Source organism: Microcaecilia unicolor, chromosome 6 (genome assembly GCF_901765095.1).
Source record: "Microcaecilia unicolor chromosome 6, aMicUni1.1, whole genome shotgun sequence".
In the NCBI taxonomy this organism is placed as follows: Eukaryota; Metazoa; Chordata; class Amphibia; order Gymnophiona; family Siphonopidae; genus Microcaecilia; species Microcaecilia unicolor.
In genome coordinates this window covers 313301430-313320020 of record NC_044036.1, presented here as the reverse complement: position 1 = coordinate 313320020, position 18591 = coordinate 313301430, and the positions used below count along the sequence as shown (strand labels likewise).

At 49.3% G+C, this 18591-nt stretch overlaps 2 protein-coding genes across 3 annotated transcripts in view; one reads left to right on the top strand and one right to left on the bottom strand.

The window, feature by feature from the left end:
• JMJD6 (jumonji domain containing 6, arginine demethylase and lysine hydroxylase) overlaps positions 1–6763 on the bottom strand; it is a 93459-nt gene extending 86696 nt beyond the window's left edge. For both annotated transcript variants that reach the window (XM_030208163.1, XM_030208164.1), the window contains exon 1: positions 6448–6763. In XM_030208163.1, the coding sequence (XP_030064023.1) occupies positions 6448–6576 (129 nt within the window). In that variant the 5' untranslated portion in view covers positions 6577–6763. The remainder of the gene's footprint in view (positions 1–6447) is intronic.
• A 686-nt stretch (positions 6764–7449) lies between these two features.
• METTL23 (methyltransferase like 23) overlaps positions 7450–18591 on the top strand; it is a 55206-nt gene continuing 44064 nt past the window's right edge. Inside the window, exon 1 of the mRNA XM_030208165.1 lies at positions 7450–7575. Coding sequence (XP_030064025.1) covers positions 7468–7575 — 108 coding nt within the window. The 5' untranslated portion in view covers positions 7450–7467. The remainder of the gene's footprint in view (positions 7576–18591) is intronic.

Here is an 18591-nt window from a genome sequence, read left to right as displayed (position 1 = left end):
TGCGAGGGCTGTCACAAGACCGAAGGGCAATGTCCAAAACTGAAAATGCTTGCCCAGCTCCGCAAAGGGCAGAAAACTCTGATGCAGGGGCTGAAGATCTCTTAAAGGTCTAGCACTGTCAAAAATTCTCCGGTCTGAACTATCTCCATACAAAAAGGTGGAAACTCAGAGCCCAGTTGACCACTTTGAGGTCCAGAATCAAGACAGAAAGAACCCTTTCTTTGGTACAACAAAGTAAATGGAATACTGACCCTGCCTGAGCTCCGAAGGAACTGGACAAATCGTCTAAAGGTCAAGAAGCCTTGTCAGAGTATTCTTGACAATGAGCGCCTTAAAGCAAGACAAGGAGACTCTAGGAAAGCATCCGAAAGAGGACACACAAATTCTAAGGCGTACTCTGGGCCCACCTCCAGTAAAACTACGCCAGGCGCGCTCCCACTGGAACCTTCATTGTGCTGGACGAGCGGGAGAGAAGAAAGTAGATTCTGTGTCCCTGCCTCCTCTTCAAGCTCCTCAAAAGGACTAATTTCTCTGAAAAAACCTGGACCTCTGATCCGGAGCTGCCCTACCTGGTCTAAAGCGACGAAAATTCCAACAAAAATCACGATTCCGATCCAAAAACAAAACATGCCCAGACACCCTAGGCCAGTTCTCAGGCAGCTGTGGGACCTTAGAATCTCCTAAACTGCAGATTAACTTGTCCAAGTTATCACCAAACAACAGAACCCCTAAAGGGAAACCTACTGAGCATAGCTTTAGAAGCCGCATCCATTAACCATCCTCACAGCCAGAGAGACCTTCTAGCAGCTACCTCCAAAGCCATAGACTTTGCTGAAGCTCTCAGCAAGTCATACAAGGCACTTGCCAAAAAGGCAGATCCCAACTCTATCTTTGCTACTTTGGTGTCTATAGCAGATAAATCACCCAAAGATCTACCAAGCACCTTCTCAAACCAGCAAAAACAATTCCTAGCCACTAAAGAACCACAAATGGCTGCTTGTACTGCTAAGGCAGAGACATCAAAGCTACTTTTCAACAAAACCTCCATACGGCAATCCTGAACATCTTTAAGCACACTGCCGACATCCGCAGGTACTGTATTCCTTTTAGTCACTGCTAAGACTACTGCATCCACCACTGTGGGCTTCAGAAGGAACCCATCAGGAACTGGATAGACAAACCACAGACTTAGCAGGTCTAAATGCAGAATCCGGCACATCCCACTGTGATGAAAAACATCCCTGATATCCTGGTGCATAGGGAAGGTCTTACTTGGCATGCAAATGCCCTTCATTCTTTCTGCCCAGCACAGACTTTCTCCCCTCCCCCTCCTTACACAGCCTCCTGTCTCCACTTCACACCAGGCTGCTCAACTCAAGGTTAATTCTATGACTCCCTCATTGTTCTCACAGGTTTGTGACTCATATGTCTTTTGCCTTTAACACTTGCACTTCACTGACCATAGGAACTTTATACTGTTCAACAGTTTCTCATTAGATTTCATTATTATTAACACTTAGCAGGTCTAAATGCAGAATCCGGCACATCCCACTGTGATGAAAAACATCCCTGATATCCTGGTGCATAGGGAAGGTCTTACTTGGCATGCAAATGCCCTTCAATAGGAGATCTACTTTGCGTCAATCTACGGAGGGAGCCTCCTCTTTCTCAAAACGTAAAGTAGTGGAAACCAAAGAAATGAAACCCTGCAAGTCCTCTTTCTGGAAAATTCTAACCACAGAAGGATCTTCCCCTGGAAGAAGGGGCTCAGTACCTATATCTCTCTGACTAGAGTCCTCCACCATAGGTCCTGCAAGAGAAAACTCCTGTTTCTTGAGACTGGATCAGAACCTAGGTCCTTGTTCAGATCCCAGGACTCACTGGGTCTCTTAGATGACACCAACTGCCCTTTTAAAGACCATCTCCCAGAAGAAGAGGGGGAAGGATTTGTCTTTTGTAACAGAAAAGCCTTACATATTTGAAGAACAAATTCTGGCAGAAACCCCCTTCTGAACTTGTAGGGACCAGAGGAAGAGTGTCTGTGGCTGAGCTGATGGAACCAGCAGAGAAACAGGCCACTCTGATAATGCAGAGGTAGAGGGCAAAATGGCAACGCTTCCCGCCAAAGCCAGAGCTGCCGACTTATCCTTCACGACCGAAGAATCTCTGCCCCCCCCCCCTCCAAGGTCATAAACCTCACAACGGAAGGAGAGGGACCTACTACCTCTGAAGAGCTTTCTACAGTGCTGCAAAATTTACAAGAGCTGCTAGCACCTAGCCCCTGCTGCCGACAAATGGTGAAGTATTGGAGTTTCTCTACCATACCGGGAAGAGATAGCAACGTGGCTTTTTTAAAAATTATTTTAAACTCCTCAGTGGCAAAGTCAGGACTGAAGGAGAGACAGAGGCCAGCCGCAATCACTGCCTTGTCCACCTGCCTTAAAGCTCTTCCCTCAAAGAGTATGAGGCAAAATTCACTTACAAGCAGCGTACTTCGCTGCAATAGGGAGGACTTGGGGGGAGGGACCTGGCCACCCGGGTGTGACACTGCCGAGGCTGACAGAGATCCCCAGGACCTCAGCCTCTAGCAACAGGTTCCAAGTACCCCACATGCACAGAATAAGAAACCTGTACTAACTCTTTTTTTTAAACTAGCTGACAACACAAATTGATACAGTAAAGTAGAGAGACTGAAGGGCTCACTATTTTCCACCTGCTGGAGACTGAGGATACTGGATCTTTCTCTGGCTGGCAAGGTCTCTTATTGGCTCTCTCTAGAATCAGAATTCTCAGTCTGAACCTGCTGGAAGGCGTGCACAACTCATCAGTCACATTCTGGGCCAATCCAGAGGGACGCTAAGGAACGCTGCAATTACACATTATTAGCTGCAAGTAAAGAAAAATAATCAAGGCTAATACAATGAATTGTGCTGCAGTGCCTCCTGCATGATTTCCCCCATCTCCTCCCAGCATCTCTCCCTCTTTCACCCACCTCCCCCGTGTGATCTGGCATCTCCTCCAGTTCCTCATTCTTCACCCCCCCCCCCACTATCTACCTTAAATGAGGTCTTCTAGAACAGTGTTTCCCCAAGTCCAGTACTGGAGTATCCCTTGCCACTCAGGTTTTCAGGATATCCACAATGAATATGCATGAACTTGATTTGCATACCCTGTCTCCATTATATGCATACCTCTTTCATGCATATTCATTGTGGATATCCTGAAAACCTGACTGGCAAAGGGGTACTCCAGGACCAGACTTGGGAAACACTATTCTAGAGGTCCCCAGAAGAGATGCACACATGCTGTCTGTAGTCTGCTCTAGAGCTTTCCTTCTAACCTTTTTCTATTGGGGAGGGGGAGGGTCAAAACACGCACTGCTGTATTTTGACGCATGTTTTGTCAAATGGTGGCAAAATATAACGGTGTATCATCTTCTTCCCAACTTTCATCCACTCTCTTTTGCTCATGTTAACCCCCCTCCCCCATCCTTTACCCAGTCTTTCCTCCTCACCTGGTTTTGGCTGTAGAAGAAACATGATTCCTGCTTCACCCCCAGGACTTAGCTCTCAAACTTGAGCCATATGGACATGAAAGTTCAGTTTCAGGTCTTGTGAAACTTGAAAATACAAAACCAACCCAAACATCCAGCACCGCGCAGCTGAAGCTTGTAGAGAGCCAAGTCTCGGTGGGGAAGCAGGAATCACGCTGTAAGCACCACAAACTGCCAAGCTTACAAGGACCTGAAGAAAAAAAAAAAAAAAAAAAAGCACTTGGAGGGCCAGGCTACATAAACCTGCTCTAACCTGTCCTCGCCAACGCAACTTCCTATTTCTGCACGGGCAAGACAGGTCAGTTAGTTAGTAGTAGAGGGAAAGCTCAGAGCAGGTCACATGTGTAGTGCTGCTCCTGCTGGGGCCATCTAGAAGATTTGGTTTAATGCATATGGGGGGGGGGGGGGGGGGGGGGGATACCAAATTGTGCATCAGGGAGGAGGAGAGCAGTTGCTGGACAATAGAAGGGTGCACAAGATGTAAGGAGAGCAATGTTGAGGGCTTGCTCAACAGAGGTGGTGTGCAGTTGCTGATGTGTGCAACTGACAGAATATACTACCGTGGGGGTGTCAGAATCAGATGTGAGAACGCAGTGGTTGGATAGCGAGAGTGAAGAAATCTTCCACTACTACTACTTAACATTTCTAAAGCGCTACTAGGGTTACGCAGTGCTGTACAATTTACATAGAGGGACAGTCCCTGCTCAAAGAGCTTACAATCTAGTAGACAAGTGAACGGTCAAATTGGGGCAGTCTGGATTTACTGAACGGTAAGAGTTAGGTGCCGAACGCAGCAATGAAGAGGTGGGTTTTAAGCAGAGACTTAAAGATGGGCAGGGAGGGGGCTTGGCGTATGGGCTCAGGAAGGTTGTTCCAAGCATAGGGTGAGGCGAGGCAGAATGAGCGGAGCCTGGAGTTGGCGGTGGTGGAGAAGGGTACAGAGAGGAGGGATTTGTCCTGTGAACGGAGGTTTTGGGCGGGAACGTAAGGGGAAATTAGGGTAGAAAGGTAGTGAGGGGCAGCAGACTGAGTGCATTTGTAGGTAAGAAGGAGAAGTTTGAATTGAATGCGGTATCTGATTGGAAGCCAGTAAAGTGACCTGAGGAGAGGGGTGATATGAGTATATCGGTTCTGGCGGAATATAAGACGTGCGGCAGGGTTCTGAACAGATTGAAGAGGGGATAGATGACTAAGTGGGAGGCCGGTGAGGAGTAAGTTGCAGTAGTCAAGGCAAGAGGTAATGAGAGCATGGACGAGAGTTCGGGTGGTGTGTTCAGAGAGGAAAGGGCGAATTTTGCTGATGTTAAAGAGGAAGAAGCGACAGGTCTTGGCTATCTGCTGGATATGTGCAGAGAAGGAGAGGGAGGAGTCAAAGATGACTCCGAGGTTGCGGGCAGATGAGACGGGGAGGATGAGGGTGTTATCAACTGAGATAGAAAGTGGAGGAAGAGGAGAAGTGGGTTTTGGTGGAAAGACGATGAGCTCGGTCTTGGACATGTTCAGTTTCAGGTGGCGGTTGGACATCCAGGCAGCAATGTCGGATAAGCAGGCTGATACCTTTGCCTGAGTCTCCGCGGTGATGTCTGGTGTGGAGAGATACAGCTGGGTGTCATCAGCATAGAGCTGATACTGGAAACCATGAGATGAGATCAGAGAGCCCAGGGAGGAGGTGTAGATTGAGAAGAGAAGGGATCCAAGGACAGATCCCTGGGGAACTCCAACAGATAGGGGGATGGGGTTGGAGGAAGATCCATGAGACTGAACTCTGAAGGTGCGGTGGGAGAGATAGGAGGAGAACCAGGAGAGGACAGAGCCCTGGAACCCAAATGAGGTTGTAGTTAAGCCTGATTATTTATTGCACCTGCTTTTGAAACATTCTGAATGGTCTGCCAGGTGATATCATTAGTTGGCAAACAGTTCTCAGACTTGAACAGCTAATATGCTGAGTGCAATGGCAAACTTTTCTCAGACTTGAACAGCTAATATGCTGGGTGCAATACCATCACTGGATTCATCTTTGTCCTCCAGGCTTGACACAGTACTAAATAGGTGTAAACTGGATTGCAGAAGGTTAAGTACAAATCATCAGACCTGGAGGAGGTGAGGAAGACAGAGATATGCTGGACAACATTGCTTCTCTCACTTCTGGTGTTCAGCATCTCTTCCCCCCCCCCCCCCCCCCCCCTACCTTCAAGTCCAAAAGGAGGGAGGAGAATATAGAGGCAGAAATGATGGAGCCAGAGGTTGAGGAGAGAGTGGGGAGAATGTAGGGGCAGAGGTGAAGGAAAAATGAAGTGTGGCAGCAATAATGGAGCCAGAGGTGGAGAGAATGTATACATATATACAAATAAGTCTCATGCATATTCATTGTGACTCTCCAGAAACTGCTTAGCAGCACCTTTAAGACTAGTTGTAGAAAACAAAGGACAGAAGCAGTCAGTAACTTCACTGGGAGGTAACTAGCCACCTTTGCAGAGAGGAAACACTCATACAGCGTTAAAACAGCTGACTGAGCGGTGCAAAGGAGGACCGCAAGCCCTCTTCCCCAGAGAACTAGACTCAAGTACCTCAACGCAGACAAGGATGCCGACTGGGTTGAGGTACCACAACACGAACATACTAGGAAGTCACAGATCAATAGAAAATATGGCCCCATAACTCAGATAAGGCCATTGTGCTGCACCGATGTATATGAGGAACCTAGTTTTACATTTCACGGTCAGATAGAGATCGGGGGGGGGGGGGGACCAGTATGGTAAATCGGGTACATGGGAACCACCGCATACAGAACCTGATGAGCCCATATAAGTGGCCTAAATAAGAACTAATAGAAACGATGCTCCATATGGCTAGTGATACAGCCATCCACATTCCATACTACTCTAAAGTCACACCTTAACGGTGGCCGGGCTCAGGTCGAAACTCTCGCAATAGTTATGGCGGGTCCAATCCTGCGAATCCTTTAGCTCAGGTCGAGCATTGCGCTTTGCTTCCTTGATGCGTTTCTTGCTCTTGTGGTTCATCCTCTGTGTCTCCCCGACACCACTACCCCTCACCCCTTTCGTACACAGAATCCCGTGAACCGGTGGTGTCGGGTTCCGCTTGCTCTCCCCCCCCTTCTAAACTACAGCAAAAAAAAAATCTTTCCAGAAACTTCTCGCTTTCCTCTCCCGCGAAGGGCTCCACACGGCAGAAGTTCAACCTACAGGAAACGGGAACGGCGCGCCCGCACGTAGGGATTACTTTTGCTTTCCTATTGGCTACGCTGTTTGCCCTTTACTGTTGGGCCGGTGTGGACGACGATTGTATGCGGCCATGTTGAGAAGGGCGAGAATTTTTCTTCTTTGTGCCATACTGCCCGTTAAGCCATAGTCTTGCAACATTTTTCAAAGCATCAACATGACATTTTGTATAACCTCTTATTTCTAACCTTCCACATGTAGTCGGATAAACTAATTATTCTTTATTTTTGTTACATTTGTACCCCGCGCTTTCCCACTCATGGCAGGCTTACATGGGGCAATGGAGGGTTAAGTGACTTGCCCAGAGTCACGGGCAAGTGTGATCAAATACAATAAAACTAATTAAAAAGGTAAATTGTATCACATCCTCTCAAAATCCCCTTTCATTTCTCTACATTCCAACAAATCACTCTTAAAGAGGTCCTTAAAAAGCCACGCACCCTTGATTATATAACTAAGTTTTGGTAACTGGCATCAAAAGATCTAGCTGACTCTGCAGTTACGAATTTGTGGCTTTGTGTTAGACTTCACGCCACACCCACTACATTTGCTCTTCGTCTATGATTTGACCTGAAAGAGGTTGGACTCGTCACGTTACGCGGTGTCAACTATTTCCTGCAGCAGCACCAGCAACTTAGGTTGTAGAAACTGGTGGTGAGTTTCTGGTTCTCAATGTGTGAGGGGGAGAAGTCTGGGTTTATGGTCCGGCAGTACACGTTTGGCAAAGAAACGGGCGAAAATGAAGACGGCAGATCTGAACTAGTGGTCTTCATCCCCGAGGTGCCTTGATAGCTTTAGCTGAAGATTTGTTTGCAGTATCTTTCCTCTTCTATGTTCGTAGGTTTACGTACCACTCTAGCAACTCTAAATTCGAACACCTGAATAAGAAGCCTTAAAATCACTTCTTTATTGCTAAAATTAATTTGACACAAACATAGGAGCCAACTTTTCAAAATTATTGGGGGTGCTAAGTCCAATGGCAATAACCCTTCCCTGGACACATCCAAGGAATTTTCTTAATATTGGGGGTGCTCAAGCACCCACAGAGTCGGCTCCAATGGACACAAATAGTTAGGGGCTTGTTTACTAAAACTTAGCTTGCTTATCTGCAACAGCGCCCATAGCAATAAAATGGGCCCTGCTGCAGATATCTCAAGCAAAGCTTTAGTAAACAGAGGGGTTAGAATAGAACCTAAAGACAAAATGTATTTTTAATGAGTTTATCAAGGGCTAAGGTGGTGCTGTATAAATTTAGACGCATGCCTATAGCATTCATTTGAGTAGTAGTTTATCATGGTGATAGCGAGGTGTGGTAGCCGTGTTAGTCCACTTTTAAAGGTAATCAATAGAAATCAAACAAAATAAAACATGGAAAAGAAAATATGATGATACCTTTTTATTGGACATAATACATTTCTTGATTAGCTTTCGAAGGTTGCCCTTCTTCGTCAGATCGGAAATAAGCAAATGTGATAGATGATAGTGTATATAAGTAAAACATCCAAGCATTTAATTGATAGTCTAACAGGGTGGGGTGGGTAGGAGGTATGCATGGGAACATCAAAGCATTTCAGAGATAGTCTAACAGGATGGGAGTGGATAGGTGAGAGGAGGGTGATAAACTAGCAATACAACTTTATGGTTTATAATGGGCTAGAAACCCAGATCTTTGTTAAGTCCTCTCTGTTGGGTGTCAAAATATTCAATCATTCTTACTTCAAAGGTCTTACATTCCTGTATTATTTTAAAGTTACCTTCAGGATTCTTACTATGAAGTCACTGGTACAGTGATCTGGTTTTGTAAAGTGCTGACCCATAGGGGTGGTAACCAGGCTGGCACCAGCATTCTTCATGTGATGTCTGTGTACAATCTTGTCTTTAGCATCTGGCCTGTTTCTCCAATATAGCATCCTTCGTTACACTTTTTACACTGAATGATATATACCACATTGGAAGATGAGCATGTGAAATATTCCTTTATGTTGAATATTTTTCCTTTGTGAATAAGAATACAAAACTTACTATATCATCTTGTAGCCTGAGGTAGATCAGCTGTGCTTAGATAAGCATATTCCTGAGGTTTTGTATCCCAGAATTGTCAGTATCTAAGAGTGCATGCGAAGGAGAGTTGGTAGGTAGCTCTGGCTCAAGTAAATATGCTTCCTAATGTGGGAGAACAGATGGCTTAAGGGTCCGCTGCATAGGAGTCAGCTGTGGGTGCTTAAGCACTCCCCAATTAATAAAACATATTGACTGTGGCCAGGGAAGGGTAATTTCGATTGTGTTTATCACCCCCAATCATTTTGATGTTAGCTCCTATGGTCAGCTGTTTATTAAGGGGTTTTCACATTTTGCATCTATAGTAATATTTAAAACGGACTTACAAACCTATCCTGGAGGCCCTTGAGCCAGTCAGTTTTTTTAAATGTCCACAATGAGCACACATGAAATAAATCTGCATGCACTGGAAACACAGCATATCCTATAAACCTCTCTCTCTAAATGGAAAGGTAGCATGTTAAGTAGTAAAATTAAAACAACTATTTAAGCATCAGCAAAGCCAAAGTTTGGCAAGAGAATCTTTGTTCCATAGCATGCCACAGATCAATCCAGAGACTTGCGGCTTATGTCCCTCTACCAGCAGATGGAAATAGAGAGGGAACTTTAAGCTATATGTGGTCAGGTGCAGCTGTTTTCACTTCAGTAGTCTCTCTAGCAGGTGGAGGGTCATAACAGCCCATGGGTTCCAGTTGCACCTGGTTTGGGGTTGAAGTCCCAGAGATTGGGTTACTTGTTGGGGGGGGGGGGGTATACCTGGTGGTGCCAGGTCCCCCCCCCTCCCCCAGAAGACACCCTTGGTTCCTGTATATTGGCAACCCCTGCTCCTGGCCTCAGCTATTCTCTCCTGCCTTTAAAACTGTAGTCCTTTATTTGGCCTCTAAAGTAAGCACTTTTTGTTTGCATGAGCTGCAGCAAGGGAGCCAAATGTTGGAGCACTTAAGCGCAGAGATATCTACTAAAGGGAGGAGTTTGCAGCTTCCGACGGTGCCGACATCAGAGTACCGACCAAACGCAAAGCACTGCTCCTATATATAATAGTGTGGGAGCAGGAGAGCAGCAACCAGCGGCTGTGAAGTGTTAGCACGGCAAAGTATGTCAGACATAGTGCCGGTGATTGCTGAGAGCCCGGGGTTGTCTAGCAGCACGGAGGATCCGTTGTTGATTTTGGCCAAATTGTGAAGCGGCTGGATGTAGGCGCCATTTTTCGGCACCGCCACATTCTGAGCAGCAGGCTGATCAGAATTGTGGGGCACTGGATTCCAGTCTGTCAGATGGCCTGGGTCCACCACGGGGAGCGAAAAAGCGCCTCTCTTGCCTGAATTTGTAATTCTAATGCACAAGAGATCAGGGAGTGCATGGCTTCAGTATACCCCCCCCCCCCCCCCCAGGTCTGTTTCTCCAGCCCAGCCACTCCTAGCCAAGCAGCACCAAGTTAAGACCTTAGAATTAGATTCCGCTTCCCTGCAGTTGAACCCAGACGCTTCACCCCCTTTCTGATGGGTCCCCACTGAGGGCCACAGATTTTTTTGGAGGAAGGAGAACTGCCAACAGGAGAAAGGTGATGACCCTATAGCGGCATGTTTGTTCCAGAAAGAGGAACTTTCTGCCCTGATAAATCACTGGTCGCTCTGCCTCCTGCCCCTTCTATTATGTGGGAGACTAAGAGTCCCACAAAATCTTTTCACATTCATGAGGCTATGAAAGTCCTCATATCAGCGCAGAGGGATGCGCTTATATGCATTGCTGGCTTCAGATCTGGAGTCTCTGAGACTCCCTAGCTTGGTCTCTTTAATCATGACAGTGACCAAAAAGAGCACCTTGCTGGTGGAAGGTGGTATGGCTCTTAAGGGGTGGGACAGCACGTACCCCAGAGGAGTGGGTGTGCAGGCGTTATTCCATTTATTGCGTGGTTCCCAAAGTCCGTAAACAAGGCCTTGTGAGTTTGGCATTTTACAATGGAAACCCTACGATCAGTGATTGATGTTGTGCAGCTGGGGGAATTCTTGACCGCGCTCGATCTCAAAGAGGCCTATCTGCACATTCCAATGTGGTCCCCTCATCAGTGTTTTCTTCAGTTTGCAGTCCTCGGGCAGCACTTCCAATTCCAGACCATGCCCGTCGGACTCGCTACAGCACCCAGGACCTTTTCGAAGGTCATGGTGCTCGTGGCAGCGGCACACAGGAAGGTGGGGACTCAAGTGTACCCCGATTTAGATGATTGGCTCATTTGGGCCCTGTCCTATGAAGAAAGTCTTCAGGCCACAGACAGGGTGATTGAACTCTTGCAGTCCCTGGGCTGTGATCAATGTACCAAAATGCCACCTCTCACCGTCGCAATCTCTGGAGTACCCAAGGGTAGTGCCCTGCCAGCTGCACAGGCTGCAATTCCAGACGCAATTGGAAAACCTTTTACGGAGGCCAGCACCAAGAGCTTGGGCTTATGTGCAAGTGTTGAGGTCTACGACGGCCACCCTAGCTTTAGTGCTGTGGACCAGGAATCACATGCGGCCTTTGCAGTTGGCTCTGCTCAGCCAGTGGTCACCCCTCTCGGAGGATTACCAAGTCAGAGTGGTGTGGGTACTACGAACAAGAACGGTGATGCGGTATGGGTTTCCCTTGGTGACACCAGACTGGGTGATTGTGAACACAGATGCTTGCCTCTCCGGTTAGGGAGCTCACTGGTTGGGCCAGGTGTCCCAGGGATCCTGGTCCCTGAGCTATTAGCAGGTTGGGGCTGCGGGCAATTCACCTGGTGCTCCAGGAGTTTGAGCATTTTGAAGGAGAACCTCGTGAGAGTAGTCTCGGATAGTGCAACAGCGGTAGCTTACATGAACAAACAGGCAAGAGAGGCAGGACTTCTTTGCCTTTAGGTGGAAGACCACAATGCTATTTTCGGTGGCCCACACTGCAGGTGGATTTCCTCAGTCGGAACATTCTGGACCTGGGCGAATGAGAACTTCCACCAAAGATATTCAAACAGATCACGGCTTGCTGGGGGTACCAGTGATGGACCTAATGGCCAGCAGAACCAACACCAAAGGGTCCCAGTTTTTCAGCAGGGGCAGGCAGTTCAGGTCTGAGAGGAATCGATGCACTGATCCAAAGTTAAGTACATAAGTACTGCCATACTGGGACAGACCGAAGGTCCATCAAGCCCAGCGTCCCGTTTCCAATAGTGGCCAATCCAGGTCACAAGTAACAGGCAAGATCCCAAAACAAAATACATTTTATGCTGCTTATCCTAAAATAAGCAGTGGATTTTCCCCAAGTCCATTTTAATAATAGCTAGCTTTTTCTTTTAGGAAGTTATCCAAACCTTTTTTAAACCCCTGCTAAGCTAACTGCTTTTACTGCATTCTCTGGCAATGAATTCCAGAGTTTAATTACACATTGAGTGAAGAAATATTTTCTCCGATTCATTTTAAATGTACTACTTTGTAGCTTCATTGCGTGCCCCCTAGTCCTAGTATTTTTGGGAAGAGTAAACAACCTGTTCCACTCCATTCGTTATTTTATAAACCTCTATCATACCTCCCCTTAGTTGTCTTTTCTCCAAGCTGAAGTTGGCCCACCGGGCTTCTGTATGTGTTCCCGAGGTGGCCATGGGTCGAGTAGTGGGACAGATTGCCAAATCCTGGAAGAGCAATATTGGTAGCACCGGATTGGCCTTGACGCCCATGGTATGTGGATCTTGGTATGTGGATCTTATTCGGCTGCTAGTGGATCATTTGCTGTGTCTTCCCATTCAGGGACGGCTCCTGTTCAAGGGTCCCGTTCGGATAGAGGATCCCTCCCCACTTTGGTCTTACGGCCTGGCCTGGCCCTTGAAAGGGCACGTTTGAAGAAGGGATATCCAGAATTGAGTATTGTGACCATGCTACAGGCCAGGAAGTGGTCTACTTCGGTAGCTGTAGTTCTGGCCTTTTTACAGGAAGTCACTCTCCCTCAACACCTTGTAGGTTCAGGTGGTGGCTCTGGCATGCTTTTGGGGCCGCCTCTAGGGTTCCTTGTTAGCAGCTCACCTGAATGTCGTCCGATTCCTACGGGAAGTGAACCATTTACGCCCTCCGTGCTTACTGGTGTTACTAACTTGGAACCTGAAGCTGGTTTTGCGGGCGATGCAACTTCCGCCCTTTGAGCTGCCTGTCCTTGAAGGACCTCACTTTAAGAACAGTTTTACTATAGAGGGGAGAAGGGAGGGAGGAGGGGAAAACAGTTGTTTGTGTAAATTTTATAGGATGTATGCATAAATATGTTATAAAAAATTTTCAATAAAAATATTGGGGGAAAAAACGGTTTTCCTGGTGGCCATAGCCTCAGCACACCGAGTCTCGGAACTGTAGGCCTTATCATGCAGGGATCCTTTTCTCTTTTACAGAAGTGGGAGTTTGCATTTGGATGGTTCATCATTTCTACCTAAGCCAGTATCCTGTTTCCATTTGAATCAGGCACTGGTGTTGTCTGCATTTTGATGGGAAGACTACCCCACCGAGTTTCAAGCCCAATGGTGTCTGGATGTTCATCGCATTCTTATCTGTTACCTGGAAGTCACTAATGACTTCTGCAGGTCAGATCATCTCTTTGTCCTCTATGCAGGGAGGAACAAAGGGGACATGGCTTCTAAGTTCATGGTGGCACATTGATTGCAGGAGGCGATAAGGTGAAATTAGGTCTTACCTGCTAATTTTCTTTCCTCTAGACCCTCCAGACCGGTCAAGACGCGTAGGTTATGTCCTCCTACCAGCAGAGGGAGACTGAGAAACACTGAGCTTTTGAATACTGTATATATAACCTGTGCAGTACATCCACTAGCCAGTATAACCCTGACAAAGCAGAGAAAACCAAAACACCAACTACAACTAACTACCCTGTACGTGGTCACTGCCAACTGGACACTTTCTTCATCTCTTTCATTGTGCCCTTTTATTGTGTGTGCTTCCACAGGTGGACTCTCAAACACGGTCACACCTAACCAGACTCATAACAACAAAAGTCTGAAACCATAGAAATCACACTCAACAGCTGCCGAGATAGAACAACAGAAAGACCAGACTAAAACAAACCTCCTGGCCTAAAGTACAGACAGGGCGGGCCTTGACCGGTCTGGAGGGTCTAGAGGAAAGAAAATTAGCAGGTAAGACCTAATTTCACCTTCCTCCACGACCCTCCAGACCGGTCAAGACGCGTGGGAAGTACCAAAGCAGTAACATCCTAAGGGCGGGATCCACGAAGGCCAGAGGTCAACACTGCAGCCCCAAAGCCTGCCTCGTCCTTGGCATGTACATCAATCCTGTAATGTTTAACAAACGAATGCAAAGACGACCAAACCGCCGCTCGACAAATATCTAACGGCGGAATCAAACTACTCTCCGCCCAGGAGGTCGCCATTCCCCTGGTAGAATGAGCCGAAAATTCCTTAGGAACCACGCGACCCTTCAGCAAATATGCCGACGCAATTGACTCCTTCAACCATCTAGCTATAGTAGCTTTGGAAGCTGCCGCGCCCTTTCTTGCACCACCATGGAGAACGAACAAGCGATCCGACAGTCTATAGTGCCGAGTTCTGGAAATGTAACAGCGCAAGACTCTTCGCACATCTAACTTGGCCAGTCGCCGCTGCTCCGCATCCCCCGCAAAATCACCCAAAACTGGCAAGGAAATAACTTGATTCACATGAAACTCTGACACCACCTTGGGCACAAAGGACGGCACCGGGCGCAACGAAACCTTCTCCTTGGAAAAGGACAAAAAGGGTTCTCTACAAGACAAAGCCTGAAGTTCCGACACCCGCCGGGCTGAAGTAATAGCCACCAAGAACACAGTCTTTAGGGACAGATCCTTATCCGAAACCGAAACCAAGGGCTCAAACGGCGGTCTCACCAAAGCCTCCAGCACGAGATTCAAATCCCACGGAGGTACCATCCGCCGCCGTGGCGGACGCAGTAACTTAACACCCTTCAAAAACCGCACCACATCCGGACTAGAAGCTAACGACTTCCCCTGGATCTTCCCACGAAAACACGACAAAGCTGCCACCTGCACCTTCAAAGAAGACAGGGCCAGACCCCTGTCCATACCATCCTGCAAAAACTCCAAGACATCTGTTACCGACGCTTGAAAGGGAAGAACTTGTCTACCTACACACCAATGCTCAAATACTCTCCAGACCCGGACATACGCCAACGAAGTGGACTGCCTACGCGAACTCAACATCGTATCGATAACTCTGGACGAAAAACCTTTCTTCCTTAACCTGTGCCTCTCAAGAGCCAGGCCGTAAGCGAGAACCGATCCGGATCCGGCATAACTATCGGTCCCTGACACAACACCCCTGCCTCTGACAACGGCAGAGGATCCGCTACTGCCAACCGAACCAGATCTCCGTACCACGGCCGACGCGGCCAATTCGGGGCTACCAAAATCACTTGACCGGGGTGCCGAGCAATGCGCTGAATCACTCGACCGACCAACGGCCATGGCGGAAACACATACAGCAACTCCTGCGGCCAAGGCATCAGGAGCGCGTCTATGCCCTCCGTTCGAGGATCCCTCCGCCGACTGAAAAACCTCTGAACCTGAGAATTGTGGGCTGTTGCCATGAGATCCATCACGGGAAGTCCCCAGACCGACACAATGCGATTGAACACTGCCCGCTGAAGCGCCCATTCTCCTGGGTCCAGAGAATGCCTGCTTAGGTAGTCTGCCTCCACGTTGTCCACTCCAGCCACATGTGCCGCGGAGAGCGCTAGAAGATGAACCTCCGCCCATTGACACAACAGCGCCGCCTCCTCCGCGACCGCCTGACTCTTTGTGCCCCCCTGACGGTTGACATAAGCCACGGCGGTGGCGTTGTCGCAGAACACCCGGACTGCCTTCCGCACCAGCAAACTCTGAAACGCCAGCAGCGCCAGCCGAATGGCCCGAGTTTCCAAACGATTGATGGACCACTGAGCTTCTACCTGAGACCAACGACCTTGAGCTACCTGACCGAGACAATGAGCTCCCCAGCCCTGAAGACTGGCGTCTGTGACGAGGACCACCCACTGTGGAGCCTCCAACGGCATTCCCTTGTCCACATTTCCTGGGTTTAGCCACCACCGGAGACTGAGGCGTGGGCTTATCGGCAGCTGAAGACACACGTCCAACCCCTGCGACAGGGGTGACCACCGACTGAGAAGAGCTGACTGCAACTGCCGCATATGCGCCCGGGCCCACGGAACTACTTCTATGGTGGCCGCCATCAACCCCAGAACTTGCAGATACTCCCGGGCCGTCGGAGCCGCCTCCGACAGGAACAGACGAATCTGATCCTGCAACTTGCGAATCCGAGGGCCCGGCAGGAAGACTCGACCGTTCCTGGTGTCGAAAAGCACCCCCAGATATTCCAGCGACTGTGACGGCACCAGGTGACTCTTGGCGAAGTTCACTACCCAGCCCAGAGACTGAAGAAACTGCACCACCCGAGCAGTAGACACCTCGCTCTCCGACTGGGACTTGGCCCGAATCAACCAATCGTCCAGGTACGGGTGTACCAGAATACCCTGCTTCCGCAAGGCCGCTGCCACTACAACCATGATCTTGGAAAATGTTCGAGGGGCCGTTGCTAATCCGAAAGGCAGAGCACAAAACTGAAAATGCTTTCCTAAAACCGCAAAGCGCAGAAATCGCTGATGAGCGGCCCGAATGGGAAAGTGCAGATAAGCCTCCGTCAAATCCAAAGACGTGAGAAACTCCCCTTCCTGCACCGCGACAATGACCGACCTCAATGTCTCCATGCGAAAAGAGGGGACTCTTAGAGCTGCATTGACCGCCTTCAGATCTAGGATAGGCCGAAAGGCGGCGTCCTTCTTTGGGACCACAAAATAAATTGAATAGCAGCCCAAGCGACGCTGAGCGGGGGGGAACAGGGACCACCGCCCCCAGACTGATCAAACGAGCCAGAGTGTCCCGTACCGCTTTTCGCTTGAGTCTCGAATGACAAGGAGACTCCAGAAACCTTTCGGGAGGCGAGCCGTCGAACTCCAGAGCGTATCCGTCTCGCACCACCTCGAGAACCCATTGATCCGCAGTGACTTGGACCCAGTCCTGGTAAAACAGACTCAGCCGAGCCCCTACCCGAACCAGAGCCTGGGCCCGCACACCTTCATTGCGAACTACGCCCCGACACCTGTCCTCCTGCGGGAAAATCACGCCCGCCGCGCCGATTGCCCCGAAAGGACTGAGTGCGCTGAAAGAACCGACCTCTAAAGGAGCCACTAGTCCTCCCGGGCCTATACCGGCGAGCCTCCTTAAACCGACCTCGGGAGGAAATACCCCTGGAAGCCGCCTTAGGACGAAAATCCGGAAGACGAGGGGCCTTGGCATCACTGAGTCCGCGCACCAACTTATCCAAATCCTCACCAAAAAGCATGGACCCCTTAAAAGGAAGCGAACAAAGCTTGGCTTTGGAAGCCGCATCTGCGACCCAACCTCGCAACCACAGTGCCCTACGTGCCCCCACCAGCATGGCCATATTCTTGGCCGAGGCACGGAGCAAATCATAAAGCGCATCCGACAAAAAGGACGATCCCATTTCCAATTTGGCTAATTCCTGTACCCCGGAGGTCCCAACCTCCACCGAATCATCAAGCAGCTTCTCGGCCCAGCGGAAACACGCCCGCGCAACCAGCCCCCCACAAACCGAGGCCTGCAGGGCCAGGGCCGACAAATCGAAACTCCGCTTGAGGAAGGCCTCAAGCCTCCTATCCTGGGGATCCCGGAGAGCAGTCCCCCCGTCCACCGGAATAGCCGTGGCTTTTGTAACTGCTGTCACCACCGCATCTACTGTGGGTGCCTTAAAGGAATCTCTATCTTCCTGTGGGAGCGGATACAATCTAGACATTGCTTTAGACACTTTACAGGGAGAATCCGGCGAATGCCACTCTTGAAACACCATATCCCGGATGTCCTTATTCATGGGAAAAGACTTAGCCTGCCGCTGAATCCCCTTAACCAAGGGGTCCACCTGTCTAGCCTCCCCCAAAGACGCCTCCGGCTGCTCAAACTTAAGGGTAGAAGAGACCTGCTCAATGAGCTCCGCAAGCTCCTCTCTGTGAAAAATCCGCACTACGGAGGGGTCCTCCCCAGGGACCACCAACTCCGGATCCTGAGAACCCTCAAATCCCTCAGGGTCCCCTACATCACTAAAAGCACCTTCGGAACCTACAGGAGAGAATCCCTCCTCTTCGTCCCACTCAAAACGAGGCCTCTTAGGCACTGCCGCACTAGGCCCCTTCCCTAAAGGTGTGGGTCCTGCTTTCCAAGCTTGATAGAGGGTCCATACAAAATCCGGAGGAAAACAAACGCCTCCTGTACCCTTAGGCACCCCCTTCTGTACCGATCCGGGAGCAGCAGGGCCAAAAACAGCTGATTCCGCGGGACGCGCGGAATCCAAAATGGCGGACGTTCCCGCCAAAACTAAATTCGCCGAAATCGTCCCTGCCGATGCTCCTGCCGCCCCCGACACCCCGGCACTCGCTGGGACTTCCGCACTCAATACCGGGGGTGCCGCCATCGGCGAGGCCTGCTTCGGGTCGCCGCACAACCGGCACTGACCCCCCGGAGCTTCTACTCCTCGGCGCGAGCACGCGCGACAGCGAAGGAGTTTGCCTGCCATGACCCTGAAGCTCCCAACACGCTGTGCAAAGCGGCGCCAAAAGAAATCTCTCACTCGCCGCTTCCCCAGCACAGGCACTC